We start from the raw sequence: 17,781 nt of genomic DNA, 5'->3' as shown, positions 1-17,781 counted from the left end.
AGAGTTGTCACAGAGTTGTCACAAGTGTCATCGAGGGGAGGGGAGATGCAAACTGCTGTGCTCCCCGCCCCCTGCAGGTGGCAACAGGCATCAACAATTCCCAATAGAAATCCTTGGAGGACTCAGCCCAAAATAATAATGGATTGCAACCATTGTTTACAACAATATCATGTTTTATAAATACAATGTGATTCCATAAAATGAAATGGCAAGTATCATCTATAGTGGATAGGAACAACAAAGTAGATGTAAGGTTGCCTAACACTGAATGCAATTAGAAGATAATGAATCCCTACATGTGAGATTTATCTATTGTTTTTAAATATATGCCATGTAAAAATAAAAATAAACGATTCTGGAACACATTTCAAAGCAAAAAAATGAATGTTTTGAGTACATTTTTCTTAATGAAAATGCATATCCATATTATAATTGTTTGTATGGGGGAGGGTGTGAGATGTATATATGTCATTAAAATATATTATCATATATTTGAAAATGTATTTCACTTTTATATATTGGTTTTAAATATATGATCATATATTTTAAATTATAAACTGGGTGGTTGGAGCCCTGAATACTGATTGGCTGAATGCTGATTGGGCCTTATTGCTTAAATACTATATATATGCCACTTTTTTTATATATATAAGGCCATATATTATAACAGTTCAATTTATAACAGACCGTATACCATGGGTATGACAAAGCATGTATTTTTACTGCTCTAATTACGTTGGTAAGCAGTTTATAATAGCAATAAGGCACCTCGGGGGTTTGTGGTATATAGCCAATATACCATAAGAACAGCCCTTAGCCGTAGTATATTGGCTATATATCACACCCCCTCGGGCCTTATTGCTTAAATATATGTCACTTTTTTATTTATTTTCCATATGGGATAATACTGTGAAATTGTTTAAATTACGATAATTAACTTTTAGTGTAAGATCTGTTTGAAAAGACTGCCTAAAATGTCAGTCTGTTTAGGTGGGGATGGAGTTTTGGCCTGCCTTGTGACATCACCAGGCGGTAAATTAGTTAATAGACCGATAAGAAAGAGTTTTAAACCTCTCTGCCAATTACATTTACGTCATTTAGCAGACGCTCTTATCCAGAGCGACTTACAGTAGTGAATACATACATTTCATTTCATGCATTTTGTACTGGCCCCCCATGGGAATCGAACCCACAACCCTGGCGTTGCACACACCATGCTCTACCAACTGAGCCACAGGGAAGACCATGCGGAAGACACATTTCAGTTGAAGGTATTCAGTTGTACAACTGACTAGGTATCCCCTTTCCCTTTCCAGCATTGGGGAACATCCGGCGCCTCGTTGTGCACGTTGCATCTATTTCTATGGGCACAAGCACTGTTCATGACACAAACTGTTCACACCCCTCTTGTTGGTGGAGAGAATTTTTCAGGGTTAAAGCTTATTTCCTGCAATTCTGCACATTTTGTCATGTGGTGAAAATAACATTTTGCATTTTTAAAGCTCATTTTCTTGCAATTGATTGACAGGGGATTGACCTCTAACAATTGATTGATTGATTTTATTTGTCAGTTAAAGAAAATACACACATATATACACACAGTACAAAGAATATAACAGCTAGTTTTCGTATTTCCCCTCCCTACTCAGACAGTTCCCAGACAGTCCTAGCTAAATTGTTGCATGAGAAATTGTCCTTGCTAAGAAGCTTTTTTTATTTGCATTTTGATCGAAAATAATTACAGTAAGTTACTTAATTTTTACTCAGAAATGACTTAATATTGAGATAAAATGGCTGCATTGGGCCTTTAATAAAACACATCTGTCCAACATATTAAGGCCACCACAGGTGGCTGGTGGCACCTTAATTGGGGAGGACGGGCTCATAGTAATGGCTCGAATGGAATATTATCGAACACATCAAACTCTCTCCATTCCAGCCATTATTATGAGTCGTCCTCCCCTCAGCAGCCTCCTGTGAAGGATGGCCACACTTGTATTGGCCTAATAGTCAGCAACTCCCTGCACATTGAAAATATGGTATTGAAACTGACCACTGATTCTGTATATGGATGCTTTGTTTCTCATGTTCTTATTTCTCATTTTAATTTATTGTGTGTTTTTGTTCCACCTTATGTTATTTTTAGTGCTACATTGATATTGTTTACTGCATTGTTTGGTTTGGAGCTTGCAAGAAAGACATTTCACTGTATTTATTCCTGTGACATTAAAACTTGAAACATTACCTATTCCTTGAAAAGATACATCTCTGACTCCACTGAATGTATTTCTAATATCTGAACCTACTGGAGTAATACTAGTTAAGTCCATTCATTCTATTTTGTTTTATTATTTTGATACCTAAATAGTATTTCACTGGAATACTGCTAACTTTAGTACCATGATCTCATACTCGTCTCAAACGCACCCATGTGTCGCAAAAATATGACGTCAAAATTGGTGACATGTCTGAGGGAGTTCTATTACGCGGGTTCAACCGGGCAATGATCCGTACCAGTACCATCATCGGGCGAAAGCGGTGAGGTAATCTTAGCAGTTCGGTAATGTTGTTGACAAGGCAGCATGGTGCATCATCCAGAAACATATAACATCTCTTTCCATAAAACACGTTTCAATTGTCAAACTAGTTTTCATTGGGAAGGCAGATAAAACGTTTTTTTTCTTCCAAAAGCAATCACTTTTGCATGTGAAAACACAGAATCCTGCTCATTGCATCATGTTGTTTTGAGCCGATTTCGCCATCGGACAGAGCAGGGCAACACAACGGCACCTGGCTCAAGCCCGGGAGGCAGGCCGTTTCCTTATCGAATGGGATCAACTTTCAGCCAGTGAAAATCAAGCCCGTTTGAGATTAATCGAACCTCTCTGTGTTGACAGTGGACCTCCTCGGTGCTACTAACATAATGGCTGTTGATATAACTTTACTGTTCAAAGCCAGTGTAAAAACAGTCAAAACCCGAAATAAAGCTATGGGAGTAGTGTTTGATTCGCCTAAAGATGAAATATTCAAGAAGAGCAGACCGAAGAATGGATTTTCTCTCAAGGCGAAGGAAGTGGTGAGTGTCCATTCACTGGCAACACTGCACTGGCTAACGTTAGTCTTGCTAACTAGTTCATTTAGCTAGCTAAGATATTTGTTGTTGTCATTTATTTCCATAACAGTTGTAGCTATAGACGGGGGAAATAGAAATGTAGGTAAATCAATAGAGTTCGGGTGCCGTTACAGGTAACTTAGCTAACGTTAGCTAACTTGTCGACTAACGTTAGCGAAAGGCTTCTTAGCTAGCTTAGTCATGAAGGTTACCTAGCTAACTAACGTAGATAGCTATCTAATTTAGGCCTAAAGTTAGGTCTATGATGTGCTCGCGGCTTATATTATTTGACCTCTAACTTGCTAAGTTACCAAACCAATACAACGTTGCTCAAACGTTCAGTACTTTGCATGTAACTAATTAGCCTCCTGGCAGCATTTGACAGGTTAGTGGTGCCTTCCAGAAAGATAAACAAGACGAGCTGTGGTTTAACGTGACCACGCCCCCGAGTAGGGTACAGCATTAGTGCACTCCTGCTACTCCCATGTAATTAGCCTAACTTTGGCGGTATCCTGAGTAAACTACTGACACTTTTTTTGGTCGTTTCAGTTTTCAGAAGCCTCATTTGTCTTTATTAACATACTTGGCTGTCACAACAACTAATGATTAGCATGACACTTATTCTGCCACTAACTGGGGAGGTTCCCATTGCTTGGAAGGCAGCCATGGTGCGTCCTTTGTTTAAAGGGGGAGGTCAAGCTGATCCTAACTGTTATAGACCAATTTCTATTTTGCCCTGATTATCAAAAGTGTTGGAAAAACTTGTCAGTAATCAACTGACTGACTTTCTTGATGTCTATAGTATTCTCTCAAGTATGCAATCTGGTTTCTGCTCAGGTTATGGATGTGTCACTGCAACCTTAAAGGTCCAAAATGATGTCACCATTGTCCTTGATTCTAAGCAATGTTGTGATGCTATTTTTATTGACTTTGTCAAAGCTATTGATGCGGTAGATCCTTCGATTCTTGTGGACCTCCAAAACAAAGGTCACGTGGTTTGGTAAGAAGAATGCCCCTCTCCCCACCGGTGTGATTACTACCTCTGAGGGTTTAGAGCTTGAGGTAGTCACCTCATACAAGTACTTAGGAGCATGGCTAGATGGTACACTGTCCTTCTCTCAGCACATATTAAAGCCGCAGGCTAAGGTTCAATCTAGACTTGGTTTCCTCTATCGTAATCACTCCTCTTTCACCACAGCTGCCAAACTAACCCTGATTCAGATGACCATCCTACCCATGCTTGATTACGGAGATGTAATTTATAGATCGGCAGCTAAGGGTGCTCTTGAGCGGCTAGATGTCCTTCACCATTCGGCCATCAGATTCGCCATCAATGCCCCTTATAGGACACATCACACGGCCAGGTCTCTGACCTCCTCCCAATAGGGTGTCTCATCGTTGTCGGTGATCAGGCCAACCACCGTTGTGTCATCGGCAAACTTAATGATGGTGTTGATTAGAAGTCGACCGATTATGATTTTTCAACGCCGATACCAATTATTGGAGGGCCAAAAAAGCCGGTACCGATTATTCGGCCGATTATTTCCTCCTTTTTTTATAATGACAATTACAACAATACTGAATGAACACTTATTTTAACTTAATATAATACATCAATAAAATCAATTTAGCCTCAAATAAATAATGAAACATGTTCAATTTGGTTTAAATAATGCAAAACAAAGTGTTGAAGAAAGTAAAAGTGCAATATGTGCCATGTAAGAAAGCTAATGTTTAAGTGCCTTGCTCAGAACATGGGAACATATGAAAGCTAGTGGTTCCTTTTAACATGAGTCTTCAATATTCCCAGGTAAGAAGTTTTAGGTTGTAGTTATTATAGGAATTATAGGACTATTTCTCTCTATACGATTTGTATTTCATATACCTTTGACTATTGGATGTTCTTATAGGCACTTTAGTATTGCCAGTGTAACAGTATAGCTTCCGTCCCTCTCCTCGCTCCTACCTGGGCTCAAACCAGGAACACCGACAACAGCCACCCTCGAAGCAGCGTTACCCATGCAGAGGAAGGGAAACAAGTACTCCAAGTCTCAGAGCGAGTGACGTTTGAAGCGCTATTAGCGCGCACCCGGCTAACTAGCTAGCCATTTCACATCGGTTACACCAGCCTAATCTGGGGAGTTGATAGGCTTGAAGGGGTCGGTATAATTTGTGGAACGTTCCAACAGGAATCTGTTCCAAAAAAAGTAAAGTAAAAGGTTGCCAAACAACAACGCATACAAAGTTGCAACGCATACAAACCTAGCTAACTAGCTGCCGAATAGGCATCAACTCACCACGTAGCTTATTCTTAATGTTTGTCCATAGGCAAACAGACATGTCAGGACAGACATTTTTCGGAATAAACGTGATGAGTGAAAAACGCAATGAAATAGACCACTCCCTACCCGGTATTTTATTCTGCCGCTATACAACTTTGTATGCGTTGTTTTTTGGAAACCTTGTTATTTACTAAGTTTTTGGAATAAATTCCTGTTGGAACGTTCCACAAATTATACCCACCCAGGTTGAAGTCATAAACAGCGCAATGCTTGAAGCACAGCGAAGGGCTGCTGGCAAAACGCACAAAAGTGCTGTTTGAATGAATGCTTACGAGCCTGCTGCTGCCTACCACCGCTCAGTCAGACTGCTCTATCAAATCATAGACTTAATTATAATATAATAAACACATTAATATGGTCGAATCTGGAAACTATCATCTCGAAAACAAAAGTTTTTTTCTTTCAGTGACATACGGAACCGTTCCGTATTTTATCTAACGGGTGACTAAGTCTAAATATTGCTGTTAGGCATTGATGTTTATGGTTAGGTACATTGGTGCAACGACAGTACTTTTTTCGCAAATGCGCTTGTTAAATCAACACCCGTTTGTCGAAGTAGGCTGTGATTCAATGAAAATTAACAGGGACCGCATCGATCATATGCAACGCAGGACACGTTAGATAAACTAGTAATATCATCAACCATGTGTAGTTAACTAGTGATTATGTTAAGATTGATAGTTTTTTATAAGTCTAATGCTAGCTAGCAACTTACCTTTGCTTCTTGCTGCCCTCGCGTTACAGGTAGTCAGCCTGTTAATCCTTGTGGAGTGCAATATAAGGCAGGTGGTTAGAGCGTTGGACTGGTAACCGAAGGTTGCAAAAATGAATCCCCCCTGAACAAGGCAGGTAACCCCCGTTTCTAGGCCGTCATTGTAAATAAGAATGTGTTCTTAATCTGACTTGCCTAGTTAAATGAAGGTCTAAAGAAAAATAAATAAATAAAATCGGCAAATCGGTGGCCAAAAATACTGATTACCGAGTGTTATGAAAACTTGAAATCGGCCCCAATTAATCGGCCATTCCGATTAATCGGTCGACCTCTAGTGTTGATGGAGTCTCGCCTGCCCATGCATTCATGAGTGAACAGGAAGTACATAAGGGGACTGAGCGCGCACCCCTGGGGGGGGGTACCTGTGTTGAGGATCAAGGTGGTGGATGTGTTGTTACCTACCTTTACCACCTGGGGGTGGCCCGTCAGGAAGTCCAGGCTACAGTTGCAGAGGGAGGTGTTTAGTCCCAGGGTCCTTAGCTTAGTGATGAGCTTTAGGGGCACTATGGTGTTGAATGCTGAGCTGTAGTCAATGAATGGCATTCTCACATAGGTGTTCCTTTTGTTCAGGTGGGAAAGGGCAGTGTGGAGTGCAATAGAGATTGCATCATCTGTGGATTTGTTGGGGTGGTAAGCAAATTGGAGTGGGTCTAGGGTGTCTGGGATAATGGTGTTGATGTGAGCCATCACCAGCCTTTCAAAGCACTTCATGGCTACAGACGTGAGTGCTACGGGTCGGTAGTCATTTAGGCAGGTTACCTTTGTGTTCTTGGGCACAGGGACTATGGTGGTTTGCTTGAAACATGTAGGTATTACAGATTCGGCCAGGGACAGGTTGAAATTGTCAGTGAAGACACTTGACAGTTGGTCAGCACATGCTCGGAGTACACGTCCTGGTAATCTGTCTGGCCCTGTGGCCTTGTGAATGTTGACCTGTTTAAAGGTCTTACTTACATCGGCTACGGAGCGAGTGAACACAGTCATCCGGAACAGCTGATGCTCTCATGCTTGTTTGTGTTGCTTGCCTCGAGGCGAGCATAGAAGTAATTTAGCTCATCTGGTAGGCTTGTGTCACTGGGCAGCTTGCTGCTGTGCTTCCCTTTGTAGTCTGTAATAGTTTGCAAGCCCTGCCACGTCCGACGAGCGTCGGAGCTGGTGTAGTACGATTCATTCTTAGTCCTGTATTGATGCTTTGCCTGTGATGGTTTGTCGGAAGGCATAGCAAGACTTCTTATAAGCTTCCGGGTTAGAGTCCCACTCCTTGAAAGCGGCAGCTCTACGCTTTAGCTCAATGTGGATGTTGCCAGTAATCCATGGCTTCTGGTTGGGGTCTGTACGTACAGTCACTGTGGGGATGACGTCATCTATGCACTTATTAATGAAGCCAGTGACTGGGGTGTACTCCTCAATGCGATCGAAAGAATCCCGGAACATATTCCAGTCTGTGCTAGCAAAACAGTCCTGTAGTTTAGCATCTGCGTCATCTGACCACTTCTTTATTGACCGAGTCACTGGTGCTTCCTGCTTTTAGTTTTTGCTTGTAAGCAGGAATCAGGAGGATAGAATTATGGTCATATTTGCCAAATGGAGGGCGAGGGAGTGTTTTGTACGCGTCTCTGTGTGTGGAGTAAAGGTGGTCTAGAGTTTTTTTTTTCTCATTTTTTTTTCTCACTGGTTGCACATTTAACATGCTGGCATTCAAGTCCCCAGCCACTCGGAGCGCCGCCTCTGGATGAGTGTTGGTTGCTTATGGCCGTATATAGCTCATTGAGTGCGGTCTAAGTGCCAGCATCAGTTTGTAGTGGAAAATAGACAGCTACAAAGGATATACATGAAAACTCTCTTGGTAGATAGTGTGGTCTACAGCTTATCATGAGATACTCTACCCCAAGCAAGCAAAACCTAGGCACCCGACCTACGTCCCCGATGTCTCTGTCTCTTTCTCCTGCGAATGATGGGGATGAGGGCCTTGTCGGGTGTCTGAAATAAATCCTTTGCGTCCGACTTGTTGAATAAACATTCTTCTTCCAGTATGAGGTGAGTAATCGCTGTCCTGATATCTAGAAGCTCTTTTCAGTCATAAGAGACGGTAGCAGAAACATTATGTATGAAAAAACACGCACAATAGTACAATTGGTTAGGGGACCGTAAAACGGCAGCCATCTCCTCCGGTGCCATTGTCTCCCCCGGGTCGCTCCTCTTTTCAGTTCCCTGCAGCTAGCGATTGGAACGAGCTGCAAAAAACACTCAAACTGGACCGGTTTATCTCCATCTCTTTATTCAAAGACTCAATCATGGACACTCTTCCTGACAGTTGTGGCTGCTTTGTGTGATGTATTGTTGTCTCTACCTTCTTGCACTTAGTTGTGCTACTACCATGCTGTGTTTTCATGTGTTGCTGCCATGCTATGTTGTTGTCTTAGGTCTCTGTTTATGTAGTGTTATGGGGTCTCTCTTGTTGTGATGTGTGTTTTGTCCTATATTTTTATTGTATTTTTAATACCAGCCCCCGTCCCCGCAGGAAGTCTTTTGCATTCTGGTAGGCCATCATTGTAAATATGAATTTGTTCTTAGCTGATTTGCCAGTTAACATTATTATATTTTTTACGTTATTTATCTGACATGCTAACACTGACAGTAAATATAGTAAAGCTGTCGTATTATACATACGTCACTGTTTTTTTTACCCCTAGCTTTTTTGCCGGGAAGCTGACTTTAGCTGGCTGGCTAGCGAAATAAATTTGTCTTGATCTAATTCGCTAGTCTTAGATATGTCACGTAACTACTTCCAGTCTTTGGCTGCCCTTGAACGGTCTAGGTATTTAGAAAAGTTGATTCTTGTTGGCTTACCTATATGTCCTTTCAAATTGCCGGAGACCAGCTGGGGAGACAACCCTACCAAATGGCCCAAAGTAGCCTATGGCGATATCTACACCTACTTGGTGGAATCTCCAGTTTTGCATAATGCAAAAGAATATTATAGTTGTTATTTGGACGGATACAGCTCACTAGTCCTTACTACAAGCTAACTAGCGATCTTAATGCAATACACATAGCTAGTTAGATACAAACAAGTGTTAGCGACTTCCCAGTGATGAAGTGCTTCAAACAGTCATGTATTGAGTAACCGGAGCCCACAGCTTTCCATCATCCATCGTAATAGCCTGAAAACATGAGGTTCATGAGGGTCTATAATCAGCAGGGGACTCCAACTTTTCCTGGTTTTAATCATTTGAAATAACTGTTTGATACATGGAACTCGGAAGTACTGAATTGAGTGACGTGTGTTGCCATTGTGTAAATTGGGGGGCTACTTTGTCCAGAAATGTTGAATATAAATCTATGGAAAAGCCATCCATTCCTTGAGCTGTTTGTTCTCTGTGAGAATGTTTTAACATTATCTATCTAATATTTCTTCTTGGGTGATCTCTGTTTTAGTGATTATATTTTGTCTGCGAAAGTTCCTGCAAGAGTTGTTGGGTCTAAGAATGCTATAGGATCCGTCCAACTGTTTAATTCTGATTTATATACATTTTTATGGACGTTTTTAAAGTCGCATACACATAGTTAGCAGATGTTATTGCGAGTGTCGCGAAGTCCTTGTGCTTCTAGCTCTGACAGTGCAGCAATATCTACCAAGTAATATCTAACAATTCCACCAAAGAATACTTAATACACACAAATCTAAGTAAGGAATGGAATAAGAATATATCAATATATGGATGAGCAATGTCAGAGCGGCATAGGCTAAGATGCAATGGATAGCATAGAATACAGTATATGAGATGAGTAATGCAAGATATGTAAACATTATTAAAGTGACTAGTGTTGCATTTATTAACCCCTGACATCCAGCGAAAAATCCTATCGCCATTAGCATAACAAAATGTAATATTATTTTTTTTTTTCAAATATAGGACTATGTTATATCGTTTTATAGATACACCTCTCCTGAATCTAACCACGTTGTCCGATTTCAAAAAGGCTTTACAGCAAAAGCAAAACATTAGATTATGTTAGAGGAGCATATCGTAAAAGTAGCCACATAACCATTTTCCGACCAACCACATGCATCACAAATAACCAAAAAACAGCTAAATGCAGCACTAACCTTTGACAATCTTCATCAGATGACACTCCTAGGACATCATGTTACACAATACATGCATTCTTTTGTTCGATAAAGTTCATATTTATATATAAAAACAGCATTTTACATCGGCGCGTGATGTTGACTATTTTCCCTCAAATGCATCCGGTGAAACAGCGCTACAATTTACTAAATTACTATTCGAAAACATTGGTAAAATGTAATATTGTCATTCTAAGATTTATAGATAAATATCTCTTGAAAGCACCTGTAATGCCAGATTTAAAAATAACTTTACTGGGTAATCACACTTTGCGATAAAAGGGGGATGCGATACTCAGAAAAATAGGCTACCGTTACAGGTCAGCGCCATCTTGGAACAATCGCATATCAAATCTAGTCTTGTATACTATTGTCAATAATCCCTTACCTTTGATTATCTTCATCAGAAAGCACTTCCAGGAATCCCAGGTCCACAACAAATGTATTTTCGTTCGAAAAAGTTAATCCTTTCCGTCCCAATAGCTTGTTCTTGTTAGCGCGTTCTGAAGGCTGCTCCAAAACTTCCGTCGGCCGCGGGACTCCTCTTTCAATAAAATGCATTTTTTTTTTTTTTTTTAGGTTCGTTCAAACATGTCAAACGTTGTATAACACAAATCTTTAGGGCCTTTTTCAACCAGAGCTCCAATAAGATTCAAGGGGGACGATTGCATTGTCCTTCTAAACGTTTCGAAACGGGAGGGTAGCCAGGGGCGCCGGCGTCATAATGGTGATGGCCCTCCTCATGTGACCACTTTCCACAGCGTCTCATTCAGTCAGTTTTCACAGTAGGAGACTCAAACCACTTTGTAAAGACTGGGGACATCTAGTGGAAGCAATAGGAAGTTCTCAATGAACCATTGCTCGCGGTGTGATTTATAGGCAAAGTGATGAAGTTGAGTCCGCAATTCAGAATTCCACATCCTGTTACGATCGGTCTCAGGGTTTTGACTGCCATATGAGTTCTGTTATACTCACAGACACCATTCAAACAGTTTTAGAAACTTTAGGGTGTTTTCTATCCACAAGTATTAATTAAATGCATATCCTAGCTTCTGAGTTTGAGTAGGAGGCCGTTTAAAATGGGCACAATTTTTTTTCTAAAATCGCTGTAGCGCCCCCTATCCTAGGCGACCGTCAAGAGGTTAAAGTGGCCAATGGTTACAGGTCTGTAATTTAGACAGCAGCCTCTCTGAGTTCGTGATTGCTGTTTAACAGTCTGATGGCCTTGAAATAGAAGCTGTTTTTCAGTCTCTCTGTCCCAGCTTTGATGCATCTGTACTGACATCACTTTCTGGATGGTAGCGGGGTGAACAGGCAGTGACTTGGGTTGTTGTTGTCCTTGATTATCTTTTTGGCCTTCCTGTGACATTGGGTGCTGTAGGTGTCCTGGAGGGCAGGTAGTTTGCCCCCGGTGATGCGTTGTGTAGACCGCACCACCCTCTGGAGAGCCCTGCGGTTGTGGGCGGTGAAGTTGCCGTAGCAGGCGGTGATACAGCCCGACAGGATACTCTCAATTGTGCATCTGTAAAGGTTTGTGAGGGTTTTATGTGACAAGCCACATTTCTTCAGGCTCCTGAGGTTGAAGAGGCGCTGTTGGGCCTTCTTCACCACACTATCTGTGTGGGTGGACCATTTCAATTTGTCAGTGATATGTACGCCGAGGAACATAACTTTCCACCTTCTCCACTGCTGTCCTGTCGATGTGGATGGGGGGTGCTCCCTCTGCTGTTTCCTGAAGTCCACGATCATCTCCTTTGTTTTGTTGAGTGAGAGGTTATTTGCCTGACACCACCTGGGGGCGACCCGTCAGTAAGTCCAGGAACCAGTTGAATGGGGTGGGTTGAGACCTAGGGCCTTAAGCTTGATGAGCTATACTATGGTGGTGAATGCTGAGCTATAGTCAATGAACAGCATTCTTACATAGGTAATCCTCTTGTCCAGATGGGATAGGGCAGTTTGATGGTGATTGCATAGTCTGTGGACCTATTGGGGTGGTAAGCAAATTGAAATGGGTCTAGGGTGACCGGTAAGGTGGAGGTGATATGATCCTTGACTAGTCTCTCAAAGCACTTCACGATGACAGTAGTGAGTGCTACGGGGTGATAGTCAATTAGTTCAGTTACAATTGCATTCTTGGGTACAGGAACAATGTTGGCCTTCTTGAAGCATGTGGGGAAAGCAGACTGGGATGGGGAGAGATTGAATATGTCCGTGAACACACCAGCCAGCTGGTGTGCACGTGCTCTGATGCCGTCTGGGCCAGCAGCCCTGCGAGGGTTAACACATTTAAATGTCCTACTCACATCCGTCACAGAGAAGGAGAGCCCACAGTCCTTGTTAGCAGGCCGTGTCGGTGGCACTGTATTAAAGCGTAACTTCCATGACGCATACAAGGACCTCCCCGCACTCCCTTCGGCAAATCTGACCACGACTTAGTTTTGCTCCTCCCTTGCTATAGGCAAAAACTCAAACAGGATGTACCCATGCTAAGGACTGTTCATCGCTGGTCTGACCAATCAGAATCCACGCTTCAAGATTATTTGATCACGTGGACTGGGATATGATATATCGACGTATACGCTGACTTGGTGAGTGAGTTTACAAGGACGTGTATAGGAAATGTTGTACCCGCTGTGACTATTAAAACCTACCCAAACCAGAAACCGTGGATAGATGGCAGCATTTGCGAAAACTGAAAGCGCGTACCACCGCATTTAACCATGGCAAGGCGACTGGGAACATGGCAGAATACAAACAGAGTAGTCATTCTGGAACCGAGACAGCAAGTGCATTTCGTCTCTCCAGTGCCTTTCCGTTCACCTTCACATTCCTGGGCCAGACTACACTCAATCATAGGACCTACTGAAGAGATGAGTCTTCAATAACGACTTAAAAGTTGAGACCGGGTCTGCGTCTCTCACATGGATAGGCAGACCATTCCATAAAAATGGAGCTCTATAGGAGAAGTCCCTGCCTCCAGCTGTTTTCTTAGAAATTCTAGGGACAGTAAGGAGGCCTGCGTCTTGTGACCGTAGCGTAGGTGTGTACGGTAGGACCAAATCTGAAAGATGGGTAGGAGCAAGCCCATATAATGCTTTGTAGGTTAGCTGTTAAACCTTGAAATCAGCCCTAGCCTTAACAGGAAGCCAGTGTAGAGACTAGCACTGGAGTAATATGATCACATTTTTGGGTTCTAGTCAAGATTCTAGCAGCCGTGTTTAGCACTAACTGACGTTTATTTAGTGCTTTATCTGGGTAGCTGGAAAGTAGAGCATTGCAGTAGTCTAACCTAGAAGTGACAAGCATGGATACATTTTTCTGCATAATATTTGGACAGAAAGTTTCAGATTTTTTTCAGTGTTTTACGTAGATTGAAAAAAGCTGTCCTTGAAACATTCTTGATATGTTTGTCAAAAGAGAGATCAGGGTCCAGAGTAACGCCAAGATCCTTCAGTTTTTTTTATTTGATACGACTGTCCAACCATCAAGATTAATTGTCAGATTCAACAGAAGATCTCTTTTGTTTCTTGGAACCTAGAACTAGCATCTCTGTTTTGTCTGAGTTTAAAAGTAAACAAATGCCGCCATCCACTTCCTTATGTCTGAAACACAGGCTTCCAGGGAGGGCAATGTTGGGGCTTCACCATGTTTCATCGAAATGTACAGCTGTGTGTCGTCCGCATAGCAGTGAAAGCTAACATGTTTCCGAATGATATCACCAAGAGGTAAAATATATGGTGAAAACAATAGTGGTCCTAAAACAGAGCATTGGGGAACACCGAAATGTACAGTTGATTTGTCAGAGGACAAACCATCTACAAAGACAAACGGATATCTTTCCGACAGATAAGATCTAAACCAGGCCAGAACATGTCCGTGTTGTCCAATTTGGGTTTCCAATCTCTCCAAAAGAATGTGGTGATTGATGGTATCAAAAGCAGCTCTAAGATCTTGGAGCACGAGGACAGATGCAGAGCCTCGATCTGACGCCATTAAAAGGTACTTTACCACCTTCACAAGTGCAGTCTCAGTGCTATGATGGGGCCTAAAACCAGACTGAAGCGTTTCGTATACATTGTTTGTCTTCAGGAAGGCAGTGAGTTGCTGCGCAACAGCTTTTTCTAAAGTTTTTGAGAGGAATGGGAGATTCGATGTAGGCTGATTTAAAAAAATATATATATTTTCTTCGTCAAGGTTTGGCTTTTTCAAGAGGCTTTATTACTGCCACCTTTAGTGAGTTTGGTACACATTCGGTGGATAGGGAGCCGTTTATTATGTTCAACATAGGAGGGCCAAGCACAGGAAGCAGCTCTTTCATTAATTTAGTTGGAATAGGGTTCAGTATGCAACTTGAAGGTTTAGAGGCCATGACTATTTTCATCTATGTGTCGAGATATAGTATTATAAAACTTTAGTGTCTCCCTAGGTCCTGGCAGTGTTATGCAGACTCAGGAGAACTGAGCTTTGGAGAAATACGCAAATTTAAAGAGGAGTCCGTAATTTGCTTTCTAATGATCATGATCTTTTTGTTAAAGAAGTGAATTTATCACTGCTGAAGTGAAAGCCATCCTCTCTTGGGGAATGCTGCTTTTTAGTTAGCTTTGCGACCGTATCCTCGATTTAAGTTGGAAAAATAGGATGATCAAGCAGCAGTGAGGGCTCTTAGTACCATGCAATATCGGTCTTTCCAAGCTAGTCGGAAGACTTCCAGTTTGGTGTAGCGCCATTTCCGTTCCAATTTTCTGGAAGCTTGCTTCAGTGCTCATGTATTTTCTGTATACCAGGGAGCTAGTGTCTTATGACAAATGTTTTTTGTATTTAGGGGTGCATCTAGGGTATTACGCAAGGTTAAATTGACTTCCTCAGTTAGGTGCTTAACTGATTTTTGTTCTCTGACGTCCTTGGGTAGGTGGAGGGAGTCTGGAAGGGCATCTAGGAATCTTTGGGTTGTCCGAGAATTTTTTATTATCCTTGGTTAGGGTCAGAGCAGATTATTTGTTGCGATTGCAAACGTAATAAAATGGTGGTCCGATAGTCAAGGATTATGAGGAAAAACATTAAGATCCACAACATCTATTCCACGGGACAAAACTAGTTCCAGTGTATGACTGTGGCAGTGAGTAGGTCCGGAGACATGTTGGACAAAACCCACAGTCGATGATGGCTTCAAGCCTTTTGGAGTGGGTCTGTGGACTTTTCCATGTGAATATTAAAGTCACCAAAAATGTCAATATTATCTTCCATGACTACAAGATCCGCTAGGAATTCAGGGAGGAACGCTGTATATAGCCCAGGAGGCCTGTAAACAGTAGCTATAAAAAGTGATTGAGTAGGCTGCATAGATTATGACTAGAAGCTTAGAATACGAAAATGCTGTCTTTAAAAATAAAATATTATTGAAATTTGCTATCATAATGATAACACCTCCGCCTTTGCGGGATGCGCGGGGGATACGGTCACTAGTGTAACCAGGAGGAGAGGCCTCATTCAACAACAGTAAATTCATCAGGCTTAAGCCATGTTTCAGTAAGGCCAATCACATCAAGATTATGGTCAGTGATTAGTTCATTGACTATAACTGCCTTGGAAGTGAGGGATCTAACATTAAGTAGCCCTATTTTGCGATGTGAGATATCACAATATCTATCAATAACAACAGGAATGGAGGAGGTCTTTATTCCAGTGAGATTGCTAAGGTGAACACCGCCATGTTTTGTTTTGCCCAACCTAGATTGAGGCACAGACACGGTCTCAGTGGGGATAGCTGAGCTGACTACACTGACTGTGCTAGTGGCAGACTCCGCTAAACTGGCAGGCTGGCTGGCTATCTCATTGTGGAGGTAGGGGAGTTAGAGCCCTGTCTATGTTCGTAGATGAGATGAGAGCACCCCTCCAACTAATTGTAATTAAAGCCAGTTTGTTATTTAGAATGATTTATTTCTGTTTAAAGAGGGAGAGAAACCAAAAACCTAGTCATCTAATGGATCTCCCAGTCGAGGCCGGCACGGGTTTTGAACCAGCATCTGTAGCAACACAGCTTGCACTGCGATGCACTGTCTTAGACCCCTGCGCCACTAAGACACTGTACAATGTGACTGGTCGGGAGTAGGCTACAGTACTACAGAGACACAGTTGCACATTGTGACCCAAAAGCATAATCAGTGCTCTAACTCCCCCTTGCGCTGGTCTGGAGCAATGAAGTAGTGACGCAGGGTACCATACTAAACCACAAATCACCTCTGTTCCGCAGCATAATCGCAAAACTTTTAGTTGAGTAACCACTGTATGCCTCTACACACCCATTCTCTCCCGCCCTCCTATACATATTCATATTCACCCTCCTTTACTCTCCCATTCTTGCCCACACACACCCATCCATAGAACAGTTATTGACTTACATGCTATATTTAAGCAATAAGGCACGAGGGCTTGTGGTATATGGTATATATATTGGCCATATACCACAAACCCCCGAGTTGTCTTACTGCTATTATAAACTGGTTATCAACGTAATTAGAGCAGTAAAAATACATGTTTTGTCATACCCGTGCTATATGGTCTGATATACCACGGCTGTCAGCCAGTCAGCATTCAGGGCTCTAACCACCCAGTTTATAATTCCTCTTTTTAATATTGTATTTTCAGTGTCCATGTATCTCATTGGCATTGGCTAATTCTATCATTACTTCCTAGAGAAGAACAGTTACTTGGGGACAATAGTCAAAATTCTATTGGGGGAGGGAATATTGTCTCAACTTACTAGAAGCTTGCTTGGGGATATATTGATCTATCAATTTTAAAATCTTAATTTAAACTATGTTTTACATTTTAGTTATTTAGTAGACGCTCTTATCCAGAGCGACTTACAGTGGTGAATACATACATTTCATTTCATGCATTTTTTTTTTGTACTGGCCCCCCGTGGGAATCGAACCCACAACCCTGCCGTTACACACACCATGCTGGCGTTGCAAACACCATGCTCTACCAACTGAGCCACAGGGAAGGTCAAAGTCGAGTAAGGCCCAAGCCAGATTCTGTTGTGTGGCTTCTACTTATAAACACAGTTTTGACCGTACAAAACGGAGTTACCATCTCCCATGCGTCATATCGGTACGTGCATGCGCCTTCCCCTGGATTTCTTTCCGCTTTTTTTCAGGTCTAGATCGCAAACACATCATTGGTGTTGAAATAGAGAGAATAAGTGTGCCGCATGTAGCATGACCACCAAGACATACAGAGGTCAGTTCCCCCGACATGAGTGTCATGGATACAAGTACCATCAAAGGCGCCTTGAAGAACTCCTCTGGATTTTCCAGGGGCTTCAGCTCTTGATCCGTACCTGATGTTCCCACCCAGCATCGGCAGGAGAAACAAGCCCAGTCACACAGCTCCACACAGCTATACTTTTTTATGCTTAGCT

At 42.0% G+C, this 17,781-nt stretch overlaps 1 protein-coding gene across 2 annotated transcripts in view; it reads left to right on the top strand.

The window, feature by feature from the left end:
• Nucleotides 1-2,489: 2,489 nt before the first annotated feature.
• LOC106583357 (syntaxin-18) overlaps nt 2,490-17,781 on the top strand; it is a 50,211-nt gene continuing 34,919 nt past the window's right edge. The window contains exon 1 of one of the 2 annotated variants that reach the window (XM_045705203.2): nt 2,490-3,076. In XM_045705203.2, coding sequence (XP_045561159.1) covers nt 2,924-3,076 — 153 coding nt within the window. In that variant the 5' untranslated portion in view covers nt 2,490-2,923. The remainder of the gene's footprint in view (nt 3,077-17,781) is intronic. The other variant, XM_045705204.2, reaches the window with a different exon arrangement.

The sequence above is a fragment of the Salmo salar genome, chromosome 22 (assembly GCF_965601325.2).
Source record: "Salmo salar chromosome 22, fSalSal1, whole genome shotgun sequence".
NCBI lineage: Eukaryota > Metazoa > Chordata > Actinopteri > Salmoniformes > Salmonidae > Salmo > Salmo salar.
Note: the sequence above shows the minus strand (reverse complement) of the source record. Positions and strands in the feature narration are given on the sequence as shown.